The sequence below is a fragment of the Drosophila tropicalis genome, unplaced genomic scaffold (assembly GCF_018151085.1).
Source record: "Drosophila tropicalis isolate 14030-0801.00 unplaced genomic scaffold, ASM1815108v1 contig_593, whole genome shotgun sequence".
Lineage (NCBI taxonomy): Eukaryota > Metazoa > Arthropoda > Insecta > Diptera > Drosophilidae > Drosophila > Drosophila tropicalis.
In genome coordinates, this window is record NW_027173070.1 from 7,226,366 (window position 1) to 7,254,358 (window position 27,993).

Genomic DNA, 27,993 nt, shown 5'->3' on the forward strand with positions numbered 1-27,993 from the left:
CGCAGCACAACGAAAATTGTAGAAACAGGCGGATGAAATTTCACGTGGAATCGTTCGTGGAATGGTTTAAACGGTACGGAGCGAAGTGATACCCAAGTGCAGAGAGTGAGAGAGAGAGAGAGAGTGGAGGTGGAGGCTCAAAAAGTGTTTAACTGTTTATTTTGGTGTTATCAGTTAATAGACGACGAATGAAAACAATATTCCAAATTTTGAAAAGGATATGCACATATAGACCTAACAGCAGGACGTAGAGTGTAAACCAACGTGGGACAGAAGACAAGTGGAGGAGGAGTTCCCTTCAGTGGAGCAGCAGATGGCCTGAGCCGGTTGTCTGAACTATAAAAGTAAATTACTCATATTGTAAATACACCAACACACATTAATGTATATATGTATGTGTGTGAGTGCCTTTGAGTGTCTCAAGTTGTTGAAAATTCTGTTTCACTTTGTTCGTTTGTTTGTGTGTGTGCGCGAAACAGGGAAAAGTCCTTTTCGCGGTCTTTGTGCCTGTGGTTTGCATTTTTAAGCCAATTAAAGGCATTAAAATTCATGAAAACCACAAAAAAAAAATATATCTCTTGAATGAATGAAAACAAAATTGGAAATGAAACGGAAAAGTGCCTAATGGACTGACTGACATCTTTTCCATGTCCATTGCCATTCCCCCTCCCCACTCTTACTCATTCTCTTTCTCTCTCTTTCTATGCTCTATCTCATTCTATGTCTTTGTTTCTGTCTCAGTCTCATGGCTTTGTGCCGTGTTGGCCGTGGCAATTAAGGCAACATTTTATTGCAAAAATTTACAGTTCATTATTGTTTTTCGTGGCCTCTTTATTTGTGTAGGTGTTTTGTTGTTTTGTTTTGTTTTATTTTTTTCTTTTTTCCTTTCATTTCGATTCTTGGTCGAAATTGTAAATCTTCACTGGATTTTTATTGCCAAAATCGTAGCAAGGTGCACGTAAAGCGCTAAAAACATTTCTTATAAACAATTGTGAGGTGTGCTGCAAAAAGTTTCTCTTCAAAGCAAATATACAAACATACATATATCCAAGACCAATACATACGTTCATAACCAACCGTGCGTATACTTACTATACACACATATATACAAAAACCATCCATTACCATATATGTGGACGCATTTTATAAGTTGTATTACCAAGCAAAACGCAGCGGGAATAGCAAACGACGAAATGATGGGAAATTTTTATAAAATTAAATCCGTTGAAAAACACAAAAAAACCAAAAACCAAAAAAAAAAAAAACAATTCGTCGCACTGGCCCCCACATTGTGGCCAACGGCGGGGCATTGCACCATATGTGTTATGTGTGGCAAATATATATAGACAATATGTACATATTCCTGTTATTTTTGGATTGATGTTGAAGTTTATTTATCTTCTTGCGACACAGTTTGCTTTTCTTGTTTTCTCTTTGAAAATAAGCTTGTTCCGTGCAACGGGAAAAAGCCAAGTTCTTAGAAGAAAAACGAGACGAAACGCAACAAAATAAAACTAAATTTCAAATTAAAAAAAATTTATATTTTGCACAACTTATTCTATTTGTAGAATTGGGTTCACAAGTGTAATGAACTTTTCAGTATTAATTGTTTTGAAAATTATTCAATAAACCAATTTATGTATGAATGATGCCAATATTTATTGAGTGAACGTGATTTTTACGATAGATTTTCATCATAATTAAAAAAATTTATACATATATAAAATAGGATTGAAAATAAAAGTGGCGCCTGTATGAAAATATTTAAATGGGTTTTTTAATTTTTAAAAAAATGTCTTAAAAATTAATTATTGACTTTTGGGAAAATCCGAATACATATTTGTTAAGCATTTAGTTTTACTAAGTATTTTGATGAATCTTTGAATACAGACTTTTATTTGGTGGGGTTTTTATTAAGTTTCTCCTAAATCTTTTTGTTTCAAAATTAATTCCCATAGAAACTTTAGTGACAACAAATGAAAGTCTATATCATCAAATTTTAACCGAAAGATTTTAGATTAGATTTGTTAAATTTTTGATTCACCTGCAAATTCAAGAACCTGATAAACTCACACGGTAATATTCCTTTCAAGTGTTTCTTATATAAAAAAGAGATCTTTTGAAAATTGAAGCCAAAACTTATATGGATATTCTAAACTCTTTATACTAAATAACATAATTTGAAAGTGCAACTACTTGATTAAGTAGCTGCATCTAATGTTTAAGAGTAAATTAAAATGTTCTCTTAATATTGTTAACTATGTTTACTATGCATATGGCCAGTAAAACTGAAGACTTGATCGGGAAATAATCCAAGGTGGGAGTTCAGAATGAATTTTTAAATTTCTAATTACCTGATAAATAAGTTATTTTCTGATGTTTGGCTTAATATGTGGCAAATTGTTGAGGAACTTTTTTTTTTTTTTTTTATTTTAGTTTCAGTTTTAAGAATGTTAGTCTGATCAATTATATTCCATATTTCCCTCAATTTCTGTAGTAGATTATTGGAGTGTCCTAATGAGGTGCCATGCAGTGTATATGCTGACAATTGATTCCATAAGCCGCAATCGAGTTGCAGCATTCAACCGCAAAACTGCGGCTTGTTGCGGTTAAATGAACACACAGCCCCCAAACCAAATGGTGTACACATTTGCCATGCGAAATTGTGTGTTAAAGCCAGGAATTTATGGCTAACTCATAAATTGCAATACATTGGTTACAAATTATTAGATTAACGATGACTTATATGGCAGAAAAGGTAAAAGAAGAGGTAAAAAAAAGGTAATATTAAAGTTATTAACTTTGCTCTTAACAAATATAAATAACTTTTGGCATTAAGACCTAGCCCAACTATGATTTCCTTAGACACTTTGGATCCTTGGCTACATATAAGACTAAGGACTTTTTATTAAAGAAAAGTAAGAAAACATTTTCTTTTCATTACTTTCAAATTTAATACAAAATCCAATAGGATTTTCTCTTTTCATTGCGACGAATAAAGCCAATTTTAATGTAGAAAAGTTTTCACTTTTGACTGTTTCTTAAAAATGTCAACGTGGCGATTTCTCTGACACTTTCCAGTCGAGTTTGTGAATTGTGCAGGACTTTATTTGTTTATATTTACACGAATGAAAAGAGTTATTTATAAAAATTTATCTTTAAATTGCTTGTTGAATATGATAAGAGTTGCCTTCTTGTTTATATAAAATCTTGAAAATCTTATTTGTTGCTAATCAACTTAACTATGCCATTTTCTCTATTATTTATTAATGATCTCACACATAATAAAAAAAACAATAAATTGGTATTAGCTGCCGAATTTTTATGTAGCCAATTTAAAATATTTAAAGGGTGATACTTTTTTTTTTTAGGTGTTTTTCTTAGATATTTTAAAGCTTTAACAAAGTTGAGAGAAATTACACAGCACTTAAGTTTCTTTTTTATGTATAGATAAAAGCCATTCTTGTGATTGCTAAAACGCTGCTAGCCAGGCAACTGTTTGTGCTCTTGCCTCAGCTTCAGCTTCGGCTGTTGGCAAAAAATGTTGCTGAAAATTAAAGTCAAGTGGGTTTTCCGTTTTTACAGCCAGACCAAATAATGGCCTTACTCTTTGTCTTGCTTTCTCTTTTGCTCGCTCTATATACACAAAAGCAAACACACACACACACACACACTTACATACACTTTTTATGGGCTAGGAGAACTCCGAAAAAATAAAATGGGCAATGGAAGGAGGTACAAGCCTTTTTCCTTTGGCTTCAATTGTAGACGAAGTTGACCTTTTTGGTTAATAGCACACGCCAGTCATACACACACACACACACATACACAGAGACCGAACGAAATTCAGGCACATATACACTTTCAGAGGTGAACGTAAAAAACACACACAACATTGAGCAGCATTGTCTGCGCAGGAATTTTATGTTAACACAGCTGATTGATTTATTGTCTGTTCGGTTGGGTTAGTCGGACTGGTTCAGTCGGTCGGTCTGCCTTTTACCGCAGAACCAAAGACAAACACAAGCACAAATAGCAACAAGAACAACAATAACATAATAACAAAACGTCATGAAACAAATGCCAAAAGTCTCTTTCAATAAGCCCAGCGCCTCAATGTATGCAATAAAAAATGAGTATAAAAACTGAAGCCCGGCCCTTCATGCAAGCGTGAGCATTTCTCTAGCTCTTTCTCTCACTCTCTCCGCCCTCTTTCTCTATCTACTGTGTGTGTGTGTGTGTGTGTGTCAGAGTTGCGTTGTGTGTGTGCATGTATTGTCGCTATAATTAACGGCAAACTGCGACGCTAACGTCAACATCAACGTCAAAACGACAAGCGACAGCGCGTACTAGCCGCCATTTTCAATTTACGATAACTGCTTTCACCTACTTATATATATTTCCATTGTGAGCCTGCATGCATATACACACACCCACACACTCACACACACTTCCACACACACACTAGCTAAACCAATTTTCGGTTTAACACGTGTTTCTTATATGGAAATAAATTTTTATGCATCTTTTTTTAATATTTCAAATATTTAAATTGCAAAGTGTTTGCTCACTCATTATACATTCTGTTGGCTTCTCGTTCTTCCTTTCTCTTATGCCTTATCATTCGCATGCCTAAGTGTAAGCCAAAAGTTCATCAAAACTTTTGGGGTACGTAACCAAAAAAATGAAAAAAAAAGAAAAAGCAAAAAGAGGAGACAAACAAGCATCCAACAAAAAAAATACGATGAAAAGAAAGTGAAGAAATATGTATAAAGACATAATTGTATAAACATAATGAGCTTCACTCAATTTTTGACAAGGACCAGCAGCAGTGGACAAATAAAGTTTTACTTAAATGTCAAAGTTTAATGATAAAGTTTTTACAATGGCTCAGAGAAGGATACACCCAAGAATATACATATATATGTATTTATGCATAAATTAACCTCAATTATGTATGGGAACTCTTTTAAAGTAATCTCTACTTGATATGCATTCAGACACTTGACTTGACATTAATATCACCAACTTTATTCGAAAATACCGTAAAGCTAAGTAAATTTTAATTTTAGTTTAAAAATCATCTCTTTTGTGCTAAAAAGAGGCCAACTTAATCTTTATAATGCATTTGTAATAAATTTAGAAATTTTAAATTGCTTTTCTAAGCTTGTTATCCCTGCTCATTTATTTAGTTTGCCCTACAGCTCAAAATAACAAATGATTACCTTAGCTGACAATTTTTATACTCTTACCGAGAGTCACGTATTTGTAATGCTGAAAAGTATTTCATAAAAGTATTTCTTACAATTTATTTGCTATTCAATTTAAAAGCAAAGCAAACAAAAAGCAATTTCAATTCTCAAAGAGAACAAGAGTATGGAAAATGCCAAAAGGATAAAGAATTTTCAAGCAAAGCGGATTAGAAATGTGAGGCAACAATTTAGTATAGCTTTCAACCTTTTGCCAAGTGACTAAGTCCTAATATAATAAACATATTATCAAATTATCCCACAGCTTAACATATAAAGTTATTAAATATAAAAGTATTTATATTTATCTGCTAAAACATTGAGAGGAAAACTAGACAGACTTACAGGGTTTTTGTATAGAGAATAGACTTAGATAAAAAATGTTTGAATTTTCCAAAAATAATTCATGTTGCTAGCCACGTCAAACTAAAAGTAGACGATAAAGCAAACAAGAAATGAATGAGACATGCGAAATTCTGTTTAATAACTATTAAATGTCTCAAAATGTATAAAAATTTATAGCCTAAAATTGCTAAAAAAGAAATTACATTTCTAAGTTATTTTTTATATTCCTATTTTCCCTTGTATAAGTTAACTTTAGCTTAAATTTTTCTTTCTTTAATTAAAGTTGCAACGTTTTAATTGAAATTTTTTTAGCTCCAGGTTATTTTTTTAATCGCTTTTGATTTTCCTCTTAACAGAAAATTATTAATTGCTCTGTGTAAGCATTGTTTCGTTTTGTATGTTTATCTTAGGGTTAAGAAGAAGACTGTTTCGTTAAAATTTAAGTTCAATTAATTGGCTCTGTGTGAGAGAGGAAAAAAAGAAAGCCCTGCGGGCCTTTTTACTCACTTACTTAACCAATTAATCTTAGTCAGTTGTTGGTTGCCGTTAAAAGGCGAATCAATTAAAAACCTTTTCAACAACTAATTAACTTTAGTTGGAATTTCGGGCAAAGATTTTCTCTTTGATTTCTTAGAAATGAACTAAACCATGTCATCATTATCTCTGCAGGCATATTTAGCTTACGCTTAGTTTGTTCGGGATGTGAGATGTGTGTGCCGGTTATGGATATCAAAAATTCGTTAGATTTCTTGTCAACACACACATAATCACACAGAAGTAACAGGACAGAAGCAGGCTTTTTGGGAAATTGAAATTGTCTATGTAAGGAAACCTGAAATGAATATGAAATGCTTTCTATATGTATTGCTACATTAGTAGCAATAAGTCATATGTGCATGAAAACACCTATGTGTGTGTGTGTGTGTGTAAGTGGGAGTGTGAGTGTAAGAGTGTCTCTGCGAATGTTTGTATAACCTGGCGTATGCGCAATGCCAATTAAAACTCCAACCCACTTAAGTAGGCAACACATTTTTGTATACCCTGCTTTCACTTCAGTTTGAATAAGGTATTTCAAGTTCTGTAAAGATCTCTGAAAAAAATCTTCCTTTCTACATTTATACTTAAAATATTATAAAATAGATTTCTTCAATGTCATTTTGAGTCAAGAATTAATAAAAAGTTGAAAATATTTCAATGCAAATAATAGAAAAATGTTCTATATACTCAATTTTTCTATCTGTTAACAATTTTTTCATTACTCTGCATCAAATCAACAAATCAACAAACAAGCTGAACCCACACAAAATGTCAAAACCAATTTAAATGATATTTTTCATATTTAATAGAACTATGAAAATGACGAATTTCTTTTTCATAACATCTAATAAAGATCCAAGTTTATAGTTGCAATAATTTGATTATGATTCATATACAAAAGAAATACTTTTCGTGATTCATAAACGAGTCATATAAATTTTTATGATTATAAATGCAAAAATTTGTGCATACATCAACTATAATGGAAGTAAAAGTCAGATGCTAAATGTCGATATGAAAAAAGCCACTTTAAGGCGACAATATCAAATGCTATTAAAATTTTATGAGCCAATTTTCACAAATAATGAATATATTTGAATATGGGTTGACAGATTTTGATAAGAAGAACGAACATTTTTCATTATACCATTTAATCAATATACCATAATATACATATAGGTTACTTAAAGTTGATAAATTTATCAACCCTTAAAGAAGATGTTACGTTCAAAAGAATAGTCTATACTGTAATAAATCTGCTGCTACAGAGTATTAGCAAGTCGACTGTCTCTGCTGCAAAAAGTTCACTTCATTACATTCATTTTTGTTTCATGCTTTTATTTGCTTTCGATTTCACTAATGAAAATGAAAATGACAATGAATGAAAATGAAAATGAGAGTGTGTAGCGAGACATGGACTGTTGCCGAACAGTTGTTGTGATTATGTTTAATTATGATTGAGTGATTGAAAGCCGTATAGACGTAATTAATGTAAATGTTAAACCACATGCATAAACAATTTAATGCCAAGTCTCTTTTTGATTCTGATTTATTGCAGCCTCACTCAACCGCAAGACAAACAAACAAACAACCAACCAAAAAACAAGAGAGAAAGAAAAAGGAAAGAAAAAAAATATCAACGACCTAACGGAAAAGCAGCCGGCAGCAGGCAAACGATAAATAATCGGTGCCACATACGGCGCGGGGGGCGCGGTTTGGTTGCCGGAAAATGCTTTTCCTCCAACCCCAAAAATTTTGTTAACAAAATGCGCAATGTATAAAATTAAATGAAATGCCGCAACAAAAACAAAAACAAACATTAGCAAAAGCAATAGCAGAGTGAAAGAGAGACAGAGCCTCAGACGACGACGGCGACGACAGGTGGCAATTGTGCCTCAAGCTGTGTGAAAGTGAGCAGAAGAAAGAGAAAGATAGATAGGGAAATAACTAAATAGAGTGAGAGAGAGAGAGAGAGAGAGAAACTCCGTCCCGTCACCGTCTACATTGAATTAATTTTCTTTCTCTGCAAGAAACCACCAAAAAAAAAGCCTACCACAAAAAACAAAAATTGAGGAAACAATTGCCCAAAAACAAAGAAACCAAACTAAACCAAAACAAACCAAAAATCAACGGTTGTCGCTCTGACTGACAGACAAAAAGGAAAAAAAAAAACACCCAACAACAACAAAAAATCGCTTTTTATTGATTTTATAAAAACAAAACGAAAACCAACAACAAGAATACTCAAAACGCAATGTGAATAATTTCCCCAGTTGAACAGAAATAAAAAAAAAACCAAGCAACTACACGAAACGAGCAAACAAACACAACAACAAAAAAATATCAACTAACGAACAAAGCGGAAAAAAAGGAACTAAAATGTAATTCCCCTTTCTAATAACTTTCACTTTTGATGATTCTAAAGACAACCAACCAAAAAGCAACAGCCCAAAACTCATAAAAAAAATGTGCTGTAAAAATATATACACGCATAATTCAACTCATAAATAAAGACAAACCAAGAAACGGATACAAAACTAATAAAAAAAGTTAAAATAATTGTAGTTAAATGCAAAAAGAAAATGCCTTTTTGGCCATCTCACCTCGCCTGAACTGAAAGAAAAGCGTTTGCTTTATGTTCTTTGTTTATTTATTTTTTTGCTGCTGCTCTTTAGTCTCTTTCTTACGGTTGCCCGGCAAAGTCAATTAAGCCACCGGAGAATTGGTTTGAATTTCATTTTCATTTTATTAGTAACCAAAGAAACGAACGTGGGACAAAAGCAAGACTGATTTATATGTTTAGTTAGTACTATTAAATAAAAAAAAAAAACAGGAATGAAATAACACCACACTGAAACAACAAGTAACAAAATAGAAAGAAATCCAACTACGAACAATAGACAAGAAGTAGCAACAGCAGAAGCAACCAGGACAACCATAACAACGAACCGCCCAAGCGGAAACCTTAGCAAAATCCGTCGAGAACGACAACAGCAGCAACACGGCCAACAAAAGCAGCTAACACACACCAGAGTGAGCCATGTTTGTAGTCATTGCCATGCTGTTTGTCAATGCCTGCCTGGCGGGTGAGTAAACTTATGTTACAAAATCCATAACCAACTACATACTTGAAGTTTTATGCGCCCAACCACGTAAAAATAGAAGTTATACCCACTATAATTTTCTGCATAAAGAACTATTTATGTATTAACAACAAACTAGACAAAAGTTAAAGCTGCTTAAACTAATCATAATTTGTATGGAAAAGTTTAGTAACTGCTTAAGTGAGTGGGCAAGAGAGATATCTAATGATTAGTAATAACAAATATTAGGCATTTATGGGGCACAGCTTTGGAAGTCGCTTATTACAGGTGATATCACTTGACAGCAAACATGTTCAATTTCAGAAAATCGATATTTCGATGCTGCTCTTTAGTAAGGTCGATACCTTATTTAGTCTCCAAAGCAAGCAGGACATTCACAAAAGTGCTTTAAAGGAATTCCCTTTTATAATTGTCAGAGAACACTTCTTCTGAATTCCACATAACTCATCCCGTTTGTATGTAATTTTCATTAGATTTATGTGTTTTTATTTCTTTTGCTAAAAACATGAAATTTAATTAAACAGAAAGCTGCAATGCAGTGCCAAAAGCACTTTCCACTAAGCACTAAGCGAAACAAGTCCTTGAAAGATTATGGTGAAATGTTTCTTCTGCTGCATACGTCCATAATGTATGTCGACTCCCCATCCTACTTGGGAATAACCACATAGTGCAGTTTCATTCTAATGTAATCATTTCTGAAATTTATTTATTCTTCACTTTTATGGAATTTATATAGGTAGATATTTTGTTATGAGGTTTTTCCTGAAAATATTCTAAGAAAGTCTGACTTTGTGTTAAGAACCCAAGTTAGACCAGACAGTGACCTGGCTTTAAATTTGTTATAATCTTCCAAGTTGTTCCCAAAAAAGTCAGTAAATAATATTTCAATAACCCACAAATCAGAAATCTAAGAAACCAAGCAACATTTTAACATAGTTCTAATAAAATTATCACCCCAATGACAGCCATCGAAAAATATATATGAGAAAAATACTTTGTTTGCTTAGTGGGAAATGAAAAAATAGAAAAAGGAAATAGAAAAATTGTTGGCTACATTCAGCAAGTCTGAGCAGCTACATTTCCAGCTACTTGAGCAACAAGCTTCATTTCCTTAAGAGCCATTGAAGCTATTTTCCTGAAAATCTCCTTGGCAAGAAATTCTTAGTACTTAATAGCCTTAAAATTAAAGCTGTTACATGAAAGCGAGATAGATTTTATGAAATTGGAATAAATAAACTTTTTAGTTGCATTCCAATAGAATCATGTTCCAGGCGTACTACGATTGAATGAATCAATTGAGTTCCAACTGGCCCTTCTTTATATTCCTGCATAGAAGCAGCTAATTGTAAACGAATGAGTTAGATAAAAAAATGGTTTAATATGCTGCTCATGAGCAAATATTTACCTATACTATCGGCTAATCACGTTTAACTAAGCAATGATGGTCAGATTCGGCCACATATGGAAACTATATAGATCGATTAAGATTCAGGTCATATTAATTCATTAAAATAGTAAGCGTATTATTCATTTGTGTTTAATTTGAAAGTAAATGAATGTCAAAATATAATAATATTGATTCGCAATTCGTTTATGGCTACGCATAAACGTCCTATAAATTTGAGAGACTGTTGCCTTTGTATAATCGTAACCTAATCCTCATCATTATAATAGGCACCATTCCAGCCACTCCGGAGAATATAACGGTCACCTTTCTGACGCCGACTGCCGTGCGGGTGTCGTGGCAGACACAAATCGATCTGAAGGCGCATCCCATTGAGAAGTATATTGTGACATATAAGCCAACAGATGACAGGTAGGTATCCACCTGCTAATGCCTCTATCTATACACAAACAAATAAACACACAAAGGCACTCAAAGGCACTCATCACTCAGTCAGTTCTTTCCCTATCTCTCTCTCTCTCTCTCTCTCTCTCTCTGTCTGTGGCACCTGAAAACTAACCTAATCGAAAAGTTAAACGAACACGCCGGGGGGTATGCAATGGAAATTGGTTTAAACAGCAGGCAAACTAAAAACCAAAACTGGTTGCATTTATGTAGCTCGGGGCGGGTGGGAGTCGTAGAAAAACGATTAAAAAACTACACAACAATAACAAAAAAAGGGGAAAAAGGAAAATATTTGGTATGAAATTGACAGCAGCAGGCAATTGAGTGAAAAAGGGGTGTGGCTATAGAGGCAGGTCTGACTATGTGCGTGTGTATCTCTTTGTGTGAGTCAGTGTGTGTGTGTGTGTGTGCATGGCCATGAGCTAAATAACGTGGCTCAAGTAAACCAAACAAGAACTAAAAACAACAACATCAAAATGAAAAGTTAAAGCCAAATTGACCGCGAATGCAGGCCAAAAGAAAAACAAAAGCCGCCTGCCTTCTTTGCCTTTTTTACTTGTTAACTGAGAGAAAGAAAAAGCAAAGTAAAATAAAGTAAAGTTCGTTTGCAACAGCCATGCCAACGGGCTAAAATGAGAATGAACAAGAATTCTCAAGGTGTTGGTAACAGAGAGAGGGAGTGGGAGAGAGAGAAGTTATAAAACAAGGGCACGACTTCGACTAGCGTGGCAATAGTTCAGGAAATCCAAATAGTACTTGAAGGCACAATGGAATGTACATAGACAAGAAAAGTTATTTTTGGTATAGATAGATACATACCCCACACACACACACACACACACACACACACAGAACTTACAGGAAACAATGCGGATAAAAGAAATAAAAAGACATAAAATAATCAAGATGTGCAGCTATTTACAATTTTGTGTTTGAGAAATCACAGACAATGACAGAAAGAATGCTTTTCACATTATAAGATACACTTGCAATTATCGATCGATTTGTTATCAAGCTAATTAAGTTACCGTGGTTATCGTAACTTTACGTTTCTTAAGTTGTTTAATCAACAACTTCATAAAATCTCCCATTATTTTATTAATAAATGAATGGCTATAGAAAAATGCACAACCAAATTGCAATATTGTTATGATTTAAGTAATCTATGATATATTTTCTGGCATTTAACATTTCAAGTTTTTTTTTTACCCCATAACAATAATAAAAGTAAATTACTTTTGGTTGAAGAATTTTCTAGATTGTTGTTCATATTGAGATTCAGTTTTTAAGTTTTCCTTATTGATTTTTATTGACAAAATTTTCCTTAACTTCAACATTAAATAGTTTCTGTCATTCAGTCATTCAGAGCTAAGATAGAGCTATGATTGACCAGGCCGGAATTTTAAAGGAATTGCTCCACAATTTCCATTGAATTAGGTGAATCAAAGAGAAAATCCATAAATATAATACATAGAACCAAATATTGGATAGAGCAAAGCGTTTGTTACTTGGAAGATTTAGCTGGGAGGAAAGAGTCTCGACCAAATCTTTAGCTCCTAGAAAGTGAACTTTTTGTCTTGGGTTAACTTTTAAGCATTTCTCACATCTTTCTGTATCTTAATGAATCCAAATTGAGCAAAATAATAAAAACAAATAATTGTTTTGTTTTTTATTATGTATTTTATGTATCCGATATCTTAAAACTTTTTCCTTTAAGATTCCATTAAGATTTCTTCGAATTTTTCTCATTTCTTTTCTTGTTTGTTTCGTTTCAACTGAAATATATATATTATTTTTTAAAATTGAATTGACATCCAATTGTTTTCCATATGTGGTAACTTTTTTCATGTTTTGATTGATTAAATGTTTTCTGTGGTTTCACACCAAACCACCAAAGCTCCACATAAAACAAAAAATGAATACAAAAAACATTCAAATTCCCCATTGTCTCATACAAATAACAACCAAAAAACAAATACAGAAACTGGACCATAACTGAAAACAGAATCTTTGATTTGGTAATTTAATTCGTGTCATTACACTGCAAAATTTAATAAATTACAAATCATTTTTTCTAGGAAATCACTTTTTTTTCCTTGAATCCTTTGGCTTTCAGTACGATAATGGAAACCCTTTGATCGTATGGGTAAAAGCGTTTTCATTCTTTTATACACAAAAAAGAAATGTGGGTCAATTTCATTCCACTTCAAATGAGATTGATTGAAATTGAATCTGAATTGACGGCATCAAAAAGTGCTGGCTTATAATGTAATTGAACTGATTGTGGCTACATTGTAATCAAAAAATAACAACTTTAGTAACATTAACAACATACTATATGATGTTAACAACTTTTGCTACTTGTTCAAGTTTTAGTTCAGTTTTAGTTAGAGGTTGTTACCCCACAGAAAGTGCCACAAAAAAAAAGTTTAGCAGTTGCGGGAATGAAGTTTTGTGAGCAGCTGCACATGAAAATTTCTTTTAAATTACAAAACTGTACACCATAGAAAGTTAAGCAAATGTTACAATGTTAATAATATATTTTAGTAACTCTATTTATAAACTGCAAGTGCCAGCTGTGTAGGCTTTGGTAGGCTTAGCGATGTATTATGCCTCGTTTATATTTTTGCCTTGATCCACATTTACTACAAACTATCTTAAAGTACGGAAATCATTTGCCATTTCTCATTCAATGATTGAAATCAATATCAAAATATGCAAATAATATAAAAGTAGAGTATTATACGAGACAAATGCAGAAAGGAAGAGGTGATACTCTATCAATCGTTAGCCTTGGCATCAAACTTACCTGCAGAAAACAATTTGATTATCTGATTAGAGAGTCAAATGCATTTCCTTCTCCATAATTGCTTAAGAGTTTCATTGGGTCAAAGGTTGCCAGAAATTTAAACGTTGTGTGTGCTTAAATAGTTGGAAACGTTGCAAAGGTATATAATTTCTTTTTTGGAAGTCAACTTCCGGCATTTTTCATTTCAAGTATAAACTCCACCATTTGTCTCGCTATTGTTCGCTTGTCAGTCTCCTCTCATTAAGTCTCTTCTCTCTAATTATGGTGTTCATATTTCAACTACCGCATCTGCATCTTTTGTTGCTGCTTCCATTTTGCATGTCAGTTACGACCACAAAATAAATGAAAACCTAACGTAAAAGCAGAAAGAGCAAAAGGAAAGAGGCCAAAGGTCATTCGTTGGCTGGCAGTTGCACATTTTCGACGAAGAACTAAGCACTTCCGTTTTAGATTCTTGATGGCATGCCATGTAATAAGTTAAGTGCTCGACTCGGCTCGACTTGGTTTGGCTTGGCTTGGCTTGGCTTGGCTTTTGTGTTGCTTTTCTTCATATACCCTTTGATTAGGTTTAAGACAATTTTTAAACTCTTTAGGAATAAGCACACAATTTGTTTGAAGCACTTAACAAAGAGTTTTTTCGCATTTGAACAATATAATACATTATTCTTAGTGTCATTGGAAAAACCTTAGTTCGAATATCCTTGACAGTTTTCTCTTTTCCCCCCCCCATTAGTAGAACATCTCTATAAAACAAAAATTCCTTAAGGATATTTATCGAAACTTCCTTCGAGCTATATTTCTTGATGTCCTCATCTTGTTGATTTTAATGTTTTCTGAGGTTTTTGTTTTTTTAATCCTTTTGATCTCAATTTCATCTTTTTCTAGATTTCAAAATATTCTAGTGTTGCCTTTAATCCTTTTTTTATCTCTTATATCTGGTAGTTTTTACAAACACAAAGTCCTTCCGCGAAAAAGAACACCAAATATTAGGGATTTTATAGATAATTATTTTAATTGATTAATTTATTATCAAATTCAATATTCAAAAAGTTATCTAAAGGTTGCCTTTATAATGTATTCTCTCTCTCTATAACTAAAATGAAATAGAATGTTTAGTTCCTTTTCGATTAGACAATGTTATTTTAGATTTTCTTTGTTGTTGTTATATGTATATCAAAATATTAAGGACCAACAAATATTGACAAATGTTCAAACATTTGTTCCAACAAAAGCTTATTAATCAACTTGTTATAAAAATAATGTTTATATTGCAAACAAAAAATTAATCAAAATTGTAGGAAGCGTTTTTTTTTAAATTTTTTCGTATTGGTAAACAAAACTTTGAACATAAATCATTAAAAAATTTAATTATTACCCTACGGGCAGATGGCGAAAAAAAATATACATTAAAAAAGTTTGTGTGAAAATCATATTTTTGCTATTTATAAATTCGGTAGAGAACTGAAATAGATTTCAGTTTTCTGACATGGAAAACTTTAAGGTTTCCTCTCGGAAATTGATGCCTAAAAACAAAGTCAGGATGTTGGAAACAAATAGGATTGGGACTGTTCTAAAAGGACTCTAAGCCAATGTGAATGGAAACTTAAAAATCTTGTTTCCACTGAATAAAGTAAAGCATTACTTAACTACTTATTCTTCTGAACTACAAGTGTATACAAAATTCGACCTTATAAAATTGGATTTCTGAAACATTTTTAGGTACATCAATTGCTGCTGGTGCTGCTGCAGTTCGCGTGAAAGGATATATAGTGAGAGAAAGTCCTGGTCAAGGTGTTTTCAATTTAATAGTTGCTGTTCCTGTTTTCTATATGTATTAGTGCATGGTGTGTGTGTGTGTGTGTATATTGTGTGTACTTTTTTATAAATGGGCCTGCATGCGCGTGTTTGTCTTTTACTGCCCTTCATACCAAATGCTGACCCAATGTTATTATTCTCCAACTTGTTCCAAAAAGTTCACGCCTATGTTGGAAAAAAAGGTGAATTTTTATAACAAACTTGTAACTTATTTCTTTCATTTTTGTTCCACCATTTTATTTATAAGTCAGTTTTGTGTTTTTTAATTTTTTTTTTTACTTTTGTTCTTGGTAGTTGGTTGATTTTTTTACTTTCTTTTTTTTTTTTTGTCTTACTTTGCTATCGATTTTTTGATGTTGTATATAGTTGTAGTTGTATTTGTTGTTGCCAGTCATTATGGATAGCAGCAGGAGAAGGAGGAGAAAGAGAAACTGGGAGCAGGAGCAAGACCAGAGGAGTAGGAACTGAAATAGGAGCAAGGTGGGCCTCTGTATCTTCCTGCCGTTTTTCGAGTAAATTGTGCCTGTGAATAATGTATGATTAGTACATAGACACGTTGATGGCGGCTGATGGTGACTCGATGGGCCCAAGAGTCCTCGGTCTATCCCCAGCCGTAAAAGACAGCCAATAGACAAATATACACAATATACACAGCACAAAAAACCGAAAGCAAAACAAAAGAATAAACCTCACTTGACAGTCCATTTTCAAGGAATTCAATTAAATTTAAATGAAAATTTCAATGAAATGAAATTGACTAGTAAGTTAATCAAGTTAATTGAACTAGTTCATAAATTCTTGATTAAATTTCTCAATTAATTGCCAATTCAAAATTGCTTCAAATACATAAAATAGCCACATTAATTGTTTGTCTTAATTCACTTTTCAAAATCAAAGATGGATTATGTCTAATTGCTTTCGATTCATCAACATACGCAGCAAACTACTTTGATCTATCTATCAAACTGTCTTTAGACCATTAGATAGAGTACATAGCTTGATGATTGAAAAGTTGATTTGGGTTTAGATAACAATTTAATAGACAGTTGGATACATTGCCAACTTAGCTTGGTTACTCTTGGGATCATAAATCTTTATGTTCCTTCTTTAAGTTATTAAAATTAACTTTGAGTGCCAGATTTGATTTCATTCAGCTCCTTTCTTATCCTTCTTAACGGTAGACATTATAGTTAGGCTTCACATGATAAGAGACCTTGAGTGGATGATTTTGTTAACTTATTTTGTACAAAGTTCTGAATGCTATGAAATATTTGAGGAACTTGTCCTTCGATCTTTTTGTCATAAAATTCTATAAAAAAAAGTTAAACCATGTTTAAATTTCACATTTTATCTTCAACACGAAAATAAACTCTGCTTTCATCATTTAATCATTTATTATTTAGAAGAATTTTCTTACAGTGTATACACATGTTTCAAATGACATATATTTACTTAGATTTATGAACTTTATGACGAACCAGTTTCAAGTTAGACTAGCCCAATATGTCCAAGCATGTCCACGTCGATGTCAAGCACCATCAATAATAACCATAATAATTAATAACAATTACTGTCCGTTAGCTGGAAGCTCGGGAAACGGGAGAGTTTAGTAAATGAAACTGACGGGTAGGGGGAAGGGAAGTAGTTATAAAAATGAAAGGGAAAATCCCCAATCAATATGCTTAAATGAATAAAATTGGAGCAATTGACTATTGTGAAAAATCCCAAATTGACAATTATTAAAATGGAAAATGTCAAGGACTTTTTCTAAATGAAAGCAGCGACAGATACAAATAGGAAACTATACAAATAAAGAGGAAAACAGGGAGAGAGAGAGAGAGAGAGAGTGGAAATTACCAATATGTTTCTATATGAGTGCCAAATAAAATATATAAATTAAGTTCGATTTCAAAATACCCTTTATAAGGCATTCGACTTTTTTTATTAGTTTTTTATGGTGAAATTTTAGTTCTGTCAACTTTTAGATGACAATTTTTTGATCTTATTGTTGAATTTTTAAAAGTTAACCAAATAATACAGATTTTTAAAAATTTAAAAAAGGTTTTAACTATCAAATGCAACAGCTTTTGAAGCCAACAAGCTGAAGAAGTTGACCAAGTCAAAGCATCGTAACCATAGGCAGCTGCTGGAATCAAGTGGTCTGGTGGCAACTAAAAACTAGACTCTGGAGTTGTTATTTAGTTTATTTAGTATGTTCGTATTTAGTTCTTCACAGGACTCCCCAATGACTAAATATAATTGGCTGTGGTTTTCTTTCACATCGACTTAAAGCCGAAAAGCTTAGTTCTAAAATTAAAAGTTAGACTCCTTAACATAGTCAATATAATGTCAAATTTTCAGAAATTATATGTATTGCCCCTTAAAGTATGCACTAATCAGCTAAAGAATTAATTTTTTTTTAAACCTTTAAAGAAATTTTTGAATGTTCTGTGGTAAAAAATCAACTTTAAAGCAAATATTGTTCAGGGAGACTTTTTAAATTATGAGGCAAACGAAAAGTTAATTTCTTAGTATATTGCATACTTTAAGGGGTAAAGTTTTGCAGAAAAATGGATAAGTTTATTTGCAAAAACGGGTTAAAGTTTATTTCATCAAAACAATTGATCCAAGCAGTCGAAGATATCAAATTGAACAGCTTTAGCAAAATAGGTATAAATATTTATAACCTTATCAATTGCCATGCCTACATATTATATATAAATTTCTGCCAATATTACCTCATGGGTAAAGGAAGTCTTGAAAATTCATCTCGATAAAGTTTTCTCATAGGGGCCCCTACGTAATCTTAATTGAATTTTTGATATGTTTTGGAAAAAATGTTAAAGTCATACAGTCAAAAGATTAATGCATTTTCACTTTGTTACTAGAGTATGTAAAGGGAAGGGGATAGGAGAGAGAGGGAGTTCATTTTCCCCATTTCCGTCAACAAAACAAAATCCAGATATGTTAACATGCTTGTGTTTGCACTTACAAATTTGAGTAATGGCCAACATACAGATGTAGGCTTCACCCCCCTCTCTCTCTCTCTCTCTCTCTTCACACATTTGGCTAAAACAATCGAAAAGCTAATTGTTTATTCAACAAACCGGAAAGCACTGGCTGGAAAAAAGTAACAAAACGAAAAACACAAAACCAACCAACAACATGGAAAGGAACAAAAAATAACAAAAATATGGCATATATATATGTAAAATTGCTTCTATATATATATATGGATATACTATATATGCATATGCCGCATGCGAATTATAAAATTTAACAGCTTCAGCCACAAACTCCCATTGCATGCATTCATAATGTCCCATATACAAGTATATATACCTAAATATATACATTCATACATACCAACGATATGTACGTGGGTTCGTGCCAAAAAGTACCTATATTCCTTGTATGAAGTCACAAGTGGCCAAGTCTGGCGGCAGACTGTTGACTGACTTTAATGCCCAAGTCCAAGTGTCATAAGTAGAAAGCGAATTAAATTTGATTTGCCCCAGGTTGCTGAAAACTTTAATAAGCTGGAGAACTTTACATACTTCTGTCAGCTCCATTGCCTATCGGCAAGTGTTGTCACATATGGCGGATGTTTGCATTAAATGTCCCAATTTCGCGTTACTCTAACATTTGCTGAGCCCACCTGAATAGTGAATGGGGCCAAAATGAGTAATGAAGTTTAATTAAACCTAACCAGGGAAGAAATTAAGCCAGTCCTATAAACTGGTTGATGTCTACACATAAATATATATTTAACTTTCCTTTACTTCATTTGATATTTCTTTTTCTGGGAACAAAAATGAATTAGTCTTAGCTGAAAACAGTATTAAAGAAGTAAATTGATAATGGAAAGTTCTTTGTCTTATGATGTCAAGATGACTTAGGTAATTATTTCTAATTATCCATACGCACTGTTGTCCATCTGAGTAATTACACTTGGTGTGAAAATACATATATAACTTGATTACGTGAATTATCAGTAAGCTGAGTTCAAGTTAATTTCTGTCGAATTCCTTCAACATGCAAAGGTCAGTTAACTAATTAAGTGTAATTACTTGAAGTTTCGAGAGATGTTTCGCTTGTGCGCAATTTATCGCAAATCTTTTTGCATTACATTTTGATGGCTGGATGATAAATTAGAAGTGAGTAACAGATTCTAGTAATTGATACTAACCAAGTCTCTCCATATTGTTTGTATTCCTTGTGCTTTAAGCCATGTAAATTTAGCTGATAAGTCTGAATTCCCAGAAGAAAATATCTTACATACTTGAAGCTTAATTTATTATTAACATAATGGAAGAACAATAATTAAAATTACTCGAAAAAGACAATTATTCCTGATAATTGTTTCTAATTGTCTCTAGAAAGAAAGACAGTTTTAATTGTCCATGTAAAATGCATAAAACGTCCATTTACTATTATTCACTTAGGAGTAAAGAAAGATAATTAATAAGCCATTATCTAATTTCTTTAACAAAACGGGAAAATTTTTGAAACCAAAACATATTTCACCTGTCTAGATTAATACCTACATATATGAATTTTGCTACGCAGAAATGAGATTCTTCAAATCTGAAACTTATGGATATATAAGATCTTGAGTCAAAGGCAGCAGAAAAGGTGAGGAAATTGTCCTTTCAAGAACCATCAAGTTCTATTATCAGCAGGTTTTGCTTAAGAATCTAGAATTCTAATGGCCACATCATAACTTTAAAGATAAAAGTAGTACAGAATTGAAACGATTTAAGCCTCATTAAAAATTAACAATAGTTTATAATTTTATAGATTCCACGTACATGGCCATATGACCAGAGTCAGAGCATTGTCTTTAATGATTACAAAAGTCGGAATAGGTCGAAATGAGATTCTTTTTATTACAACAATGTCTTGCAACTATGTACAAAGATATATGTATAGGCAAATAGTTTGTTTGCGGATCTTTTTGAATGCTATGGCAAAGTCAAATTTAAATATTTAGAAATCAAACAGATAGAGCAGATTTATAGTCGTCAATTTGACATTTATTTTAGTTTTTAGAAATGTTTACATGTCAGTTGTAGGAGGGGAACATAAAAAAAAGAACGAGACTAAAAGAAAATGCCAGGAACTTTTGCTCCCCTGTGGGCCATTGCGTTGTCGTGGTTGTTAGTATGCATGTGTGTGTGTGTGTGTGTTAGTGTATACATGTATGTATATGTATGTATGAATAATGAATCATTTGTAAGACTGTTTGGTAGTGGACGCCGCTGTAATAGGAGACATTGCACAAAAGGCCAGAACTTGGCTACGCACTTGTTAGCTCTCACATGAGCAAAGCGGGCGGAGTGGGTGGAAATGTGAGCTCAATTGGCAAATCTAGGACATGTTTGGTAACTGCCGCCTTGCTAACACCTACCCCTCCCTCTTCCTTCGCCTCTTTGCCCACCGTGCAAAAGTGACAAAGTGAAATATTGGCCAATGCTGTAATTACGAGAGAGAATGTGACGACCTCATATTTCACGAGTGGATTGTTGTTAGAGTTTGTGCAATTAGTCCAACACACACTTACACACACACACACGCTACTACCAACATTGCACCTCACCCCGAAATCCCCTCTTCACCTCCTTCCCCTTAGTGACCATTCGAGAGTGGTAATTGAATTAATTTAAGTTACAGGGTTGTACAGGACGTTGCCGGCAACAGTGAGGCCATTGTCCTAGATCGCCTTTTGCCTAGTACACAATATTCCCTAGTGGTGACAGCCATTTGGTTGGGCAAAAAATATCGCAGTCGTGGACAGATCAAATTTCGTACACTGGGTAAGAAAATGTACTTGAAGATATGTGACAACATTTTCATGATTTTTGTTTTCCCTCCATTAGATCTGCCCAAGAATACATCACAGCAGGATTTCCCGCCTGGAGTCTATGGGAATGGTAGAAACGCCACTGGCAATAATAGCATATTTGGTGATGATGTCACATCAACGGCTACAAATACACTATCCCATGGCACTACAAGGGAATTGCCCACGGTAAGGCCAATCCACTCAAAAAAACCTCAAGTGTGTGACCCAGCTTTGTTTCCTTTCCTAGATACGCGGTGTCGAGATCGGCATAGTTCTGATAGTTCTTATGGTCTGGGCCGGGGCCATAGCTTTGTTCTTTAATCGTTGGGGCAAAATACGTATGCTTCTGCCATATCAACCGGACTACAAGCACGAACAGCTCAAGGTGCCCGGCACAGGGGTATGCAGTGCCGGCGGTTGCAATGGCCAACACTCACATCAGGTAGGTCCAATTTCAAACTATCAAACCAGAATATCTCTTCTGGTTTCCATATCCCATTTCTAGCTACAACTTTTCCAATTCGCGGTCGCGCGCAAAAAAAAAAAAAATATATCATAAAATAATAGAAACAAAACTATAACTCTTTAACTCTCTTCGTCTGCGGAGCCAAAAAACATAAACAAATAACTTACCAACTGTTTCATTTTCTGTTATGCTTTATTTTTAGAACCTACACCCCGATTTCTTTGTCAAGGTACATCTAAACTAAACTAAAAACTATTTAAAAAAACAAAAAAGCAACAAATATTTTTGCATTCCAATTAGCTTGAATTTTTTTTGCATCTCAATTCAAAGTAAATAATCGAATTCAATTGATTTCTTTACTTTAAAGAAACAACAAACACCAATATATACATATATATATATAATCTTATTTTCAACTATTTGCACGTCCCCCTTCCCCGCTACTTGAAACAAAAATTTGAAGATTTAATTCTGAATGAGAGATCTTAACAATTGGCTCAACTGAAAACTGAGAATTAAGAATGCTTTATTTCCAAAAGAAAATTTTCCCCCGCCTCGAAGCCTTTTTTCTAGAAAGCAATCACTCCATTTTTTCTTCTTTTGCATGATTTTTGTGAAATTGTGGATCAAGAAGAGAAAACTTTGCCCCCAGAAGTATGCATTAGACAGTAGAAAAATGTTTTCGAAAAATCCTTTCTCGATTAACACTAATTAGAGACTAATTTTTAACTGTCAGACATTGCAAAAATCATAATTTTAACTAAATATATTCCCATTGCATACCTCAAGGGGTAAACATCCTTCGTTATTTCTCGATCCACCGATTCTAGGGCTGAACCCTAAAGTATGCAATAATTGAAAGAAATTTTCTTTGGATAACACATATTGCTCAAAGCAAACATTGTTTTTAAACAATTTTTACACTTTTTAAGAACAATTAATGTTGTTCCAAACTGTTGCATACATTTAGGTACAAAGTTCAACCATTTCACAGATCGGCCTGTGTGTAGAGTTGAAGTTTCCGAATCGATAAAGAAGTATTCCCATGGAGTATGTAGCCGAACACTCCTCCTTAATCTTCCCCAGTTAAAATTTTTCATTTGCTTGATAAAGTGAGCACTTGCTAGTTTCGATTTAATTAAGAATTATGTTTATTTTGTGTTTAATTTTTCATCTGTAGCAATTTTTTTACGGCACTTGCCTAAAACGGTTTAACGATTGAACACCCTCAAAATTCAACCAAATATTTTTTAGGTCGTACTAGAAATATTTTGCATATTTAGTGCGTTTCATTTAATTTATTATTTTTCGATTTTGAAAAGAAAAACAAAGACACTTTGTTTTTTTTTTAAGTTTTTTGGTTGAGATCTCTCTCACTGACAAATTGTTCCCTTACCTTTCACTTCGCCTCTACCGAAAATTCCACTCTATGCTCTGCTCTCTTGGCTCCACTTTTGATATGTGTGATGATGATGATGATGCTGCTGCAGTGCTTGCCCCGTTGCGAGGGCTGCGGAATCTTCGATCGATGTTTTCAATATCCACGCCGCGAACTGGAACGCGACTGTGGCTGTCAGTTTGCCCTGCTGCATAAGGCGGATGTGGAGAGCTAGCAACCAGCGCATCGTGAACCGGCCTCCACTGTAGCGGCTGTAAGTGCCCCCCACCATCATCATCATCAGCATCAGCAGCAACATCAGCATGGCACTCCAGTGAATACGTATGTGCGTGGTCCCAGTGTTGATAATCAATCCAATGTCTTGGAGCATATGGATAGCATGGATGCAGACACCCAGGCTGGACAATTGGAGGATTTGGAGCGAGATGAAGAGAGCCAGATGATGATGGCTGCTGCTCAGGGGCAGAGGGAAACCGAAGATCAGCAATTAATACAAAGAGAAAGAGAAAAAGATAGAGATGTCCTGCCGCCACAGCGTCTGCTGCCTCTACAGATATGTGCCTCCAAACAGCGTAAATTTGCCACTCAGCGTAGCATATTGAAGAATTCCCAGGAACGCACCTATGTCGAGGAGAACGAAGTGCTCGAGGCCAAGAAACAGTTGATTCTACGACGACGACGTCTATTTAGCCATTATCGTCAGTACGATCAATGGCGTCGTCGGCAATTTAGCTATGATCCGAGTTACTTTCGCCCGCCTCCGTTGCTCCCTCGACCGTTGGCATGCGCTGCTGATTACACTGCTGCAGCCAGTACAATGTACTCGGGAACGGGCGCTGGTATCGGAGCTAGTATCGGACAGAGCAGTCATCATGCCGGACGACGGCGACGACAATATCGCCGGCAATATTCCTGTGCCGATCGCAGTCGCGATGGCTCGCGAGAAAGTGGCGGCTCCTCGAACTTGCAATTGCAGGCCACACAGAAATATCACAGCATGGTGGCCAGCGATACCATACACACCGATTCATCCATGCTCAATCACAGCAACTACAGTGAACCGGCCAGTGTAAGTTCCACAAAAACAGCTTGGCGCACGGATTTTTCAGCGGCACCGACAAACGAAATGCCACAGCACTCATTTTGTGTGCACAGCAACAACAACTATTGGTGCACTCCAACAACCCACTCCTACACCATATAACTACCTGCATATACATATACAATACACACGATCACCAAACACACAGATGGAACAGATGGGCAAAACAGAAAAGAGAAAAGGATCACCACGAGGACTTTTACTTTTTGTTCTGTATCCTGCACTGATTACAGTGATGTGAGTTTGAGTGAGTTTTGCCCATCGTCCTTGCCACACAGTCACTGTCACAGTCCTGCACACACCCACAAATCCTGTACAGTTTTGAAGGTTTTTGCGCCCGGAATTCACTTCACAGCAACAAATCGCAAGCATCTCTCAGCATCTCAAGCTTGATTTTTTTTAACTTTGCTAGGACGTTTTTCGTATTCGTATTCGCATTTCGTATCTGCCATTTTTCCACGCTTTTCGCTTGTTGTTTCGTCTGAGTGTGTGTGTGTGTTTTTTTGGTTTTTAGGATCAGGCTTGGCTGCTGCTTGTTGTGCCCTGAGTGTGTGTGTGTGTGTGTGTCGTTAAAATGTTAAGAAGGATTCAAGAAAGTTCATATGAAACTGTGACTTTTTCTCCCCTCTCTTCTTCTCAATTTATGTCTATTCTTTTCTCTCTCCCTCTCTCTCTCTCTCTCTTTCTCTCTATTTGTCTCCAAAAACTCTTTATCAATATCTCTTGTACCTCGTATAATGATGCAGTTCGACAGCAGTGAATGTGCTAACCCATCGTTGCACTGCAATAACCGCGTAAGAATCAAACCTGATCCACCGATCAGAATGGTCTAAGGTTTATCTGTAGAACTATTTCCGTTTTTGACTAATTGCCATTGTCCTTGCAGCACATCCACATGCTGGCCGAAGAGCATTCCACATCGATATCAGAACGCTGCACACGTAGTCGCATCAACTCGGCCATATTTGTGTCCTCGGAGGGTAGAGGATTCGATTCCATTGAGTTCCTGCGACGACATGGCTCGCAGAGTGTCTTGTGCCGGAAGGCCAAGAGTGCGGAGAACATCACGGATAATGGAAGAAAGGTGAGTAATATTGTTATCTAAAGATGGGGCACGATTTAAACCACTTTTTTTTTAGAAGAGCCTCCGCCAGTGGAGAACAGATCCCGAGGACTCTGTCAAGCAGCAGCATCTCTCTCAGGACAGCAATGACATTGAATTAAAGGAGTGTGGGGAGTTACTCCGTTTACCTGTCGTTCAGGCTATCGATTCAAAGCAATCTCCCACAGCTGTCACCAGTCTGTTGGCTCCTTCGGCTGCCATAACCACAGCCAATGTAATAGTGGGTAGCATTTCTCTAGAGGCACCGCCACCCTATATGCAAGATGATGATGCCGATACGCCTGCCACGGCTGCCCTGTTGGCCTCAGCCATTGTCCATGATTCACAGGACTCAGCGGAAACGGTAGAAGAACTGGTCCATGTGCCATTGCTGGCCAGTGCGACGGCAACAGCTACAGTCTCGGCTGCCTCATCCACGCCCAGCATAGCCATTGAGGCAAAGCCCCGTGTTCTAGTGCATCAGCGCTCATCGACGGCCTCCTCATCGCCGCACAGTAGTCCCAAGAATCTTGGCCTGGGACTGAAAATAGTCAAACCCAAAATAAGCGGAGTCCCAATGGTCTCTGTATCCGGTCCATCGCCGCCCATCGAGAAACCGCCTCTGGCTGAATGTTTGTAACAAATGGCAGCCGAAACATTTATCTAAAAAGGCAACTGGACACCGGACGGATACCTCCCCCCCTTCCCAACTCCCCCACAAGCCCCACAAAGCATTATCCTACAGCAAAACAAAAAAGAAAGGTGGATTAAAGTATGCCAGCTGCTCAAATAAGTGTTTCGGTGAAGCAGAAGAACCATTGAGTATGAGAAATACCCAAAAACTAAGAATAGGAATATGAATAGAAATAGGAGTAGGAGTAGTAGTAGGAATAGGAGTAGGTATATAGGGAATATGTAGCTGTAGGTGTTTAGGACATGCAAGAAAGCTTTGTATATTCAACAACGACTGAAGTATACACATAAATACAAAAACAAAACAAGTAACAAACCAACAAACGAAACAAACAAACAAACGAAAAACATGTAAAACGAAAAAAAATATGTAACCTATAGATGTAACTGATAAATCAGCTTTAACAACAAACAAGTAAACTATCAGGCTTTAATATTATCATATGAAAAAACAAGAAACTTGGCATGGACGAAAGCGAATGATAATAAAAATAAACGAAAAGAAACAAAATGAAAATTGAATGAATTTCTGGTTTAACCTACTAAATAATTAGTCTTTAGGATCACAATTAGTTCTTTTTTTTGATTGTTCTCCTATACATATAGCCAAAAAAAAAAACCCAAAAAAACTCTTTTTAGGCACTCAAAACTGTTATACACCTTCTATATACATATATATATACTGAGCTATTTATATACACCTTGTAAAACATAGTCCAAAATGTTACCTAGCTAACATATCATCTTAAGCACATAGTTAAAAAAAGAAGAATTATGAGAGAACATCAACTAAACAAAAAAAAAAAAAAAACCCACGACCAAAGAACGAATCATTTGAAACTGTAAAACTCTTACAATTAGATCTATGTATCTAAAAATCGTAATGTATAATTTCGTAGAAAGTGCCCAAGTGTTTTACTAAATGTGTAGATGTCTAGACTATAATAACTACCTAATACTTCTACTATATATAGTATGATATAAGGATTCAGCACCAAACAAATAAAAAACCATACAGACTAACTATGTATACACTTTGCTCTACCCATGTTTCAATGTTTCTTTAGATAGCCTCTATTTACTATGACACTCTATCTCTTCGTATATACAAATACATAAATATTATCTTAGTTATGGATACTCGAAACAAATTTTAAAACTTTACCACTATATACTCTCTATCAGTGTTATGATATACAAACATACAAACAAATTATGTAAATAAATCCCTAAAGCACTTGTACCTACACAGACATACACATATACTATATACATGCATATATATGTATGTATAGGCCTTCGATTTCAAACCAAATTCTTATTAATTTGTTCATCACAGTCTCCTTTTTATACATAGTTAACTACACAAAACATTCTCTCACACACACACACACACACACACACATAAACACACAAAAACAAAATGTTGTTATTAAGGAATTGTCAATTTATGGTCCAAAGCTACAATAACAAATAATTAAAAACAAAGTTAAAAAGGGAATGAAAGGATGACCACAATAACTCTATAAAATTTGGGGTTCAAAAACAGCAAATTTAATTTAAGTTTTACTATATATAGTCTACGTTCAATTCGCTAAAAACAAAAAACCAAACAAACTGTGTGAATGTGTATTTTTCAAAATCAAATAAAACAAATTAAATACATTTTTTTTCAAAA

At 34.5% G+C, this 27,993-nt stretch overlaps 1 protein-coding gene across 1 annotated transcript; it reads left to right on the forward strand.

Annotated features, from left to right (window-relative positions):
- LOC137576859 (uncharacterized) lies at positions 1 to 27,980 on the forward strand. The gene is given in 11 exon segments (XM_068290191.1): positions 1 to 344; positions 7,690 to 9,217; positions 10,910 to 11,051; positions 21,382 to 21,524; positions 21,588 to 21,739; positions 21,801 to 21,995; positions 22,222 to 22,248; positions 23,510 to 24,487; positions 25,267 to 25,314; positions 25,407 to 25,604; positions 25,660 to 27,980. Coding segments are annotated over 10 exon segments (2,532 nt in total). The 5' UTR covers positions 1 to 344; positions 7,690 to 9,171; the 3' UTR covers positions 26,263 to 27,980.
- Positions 27,981 to 27,993: the final 13 nt, after the last annotated feature.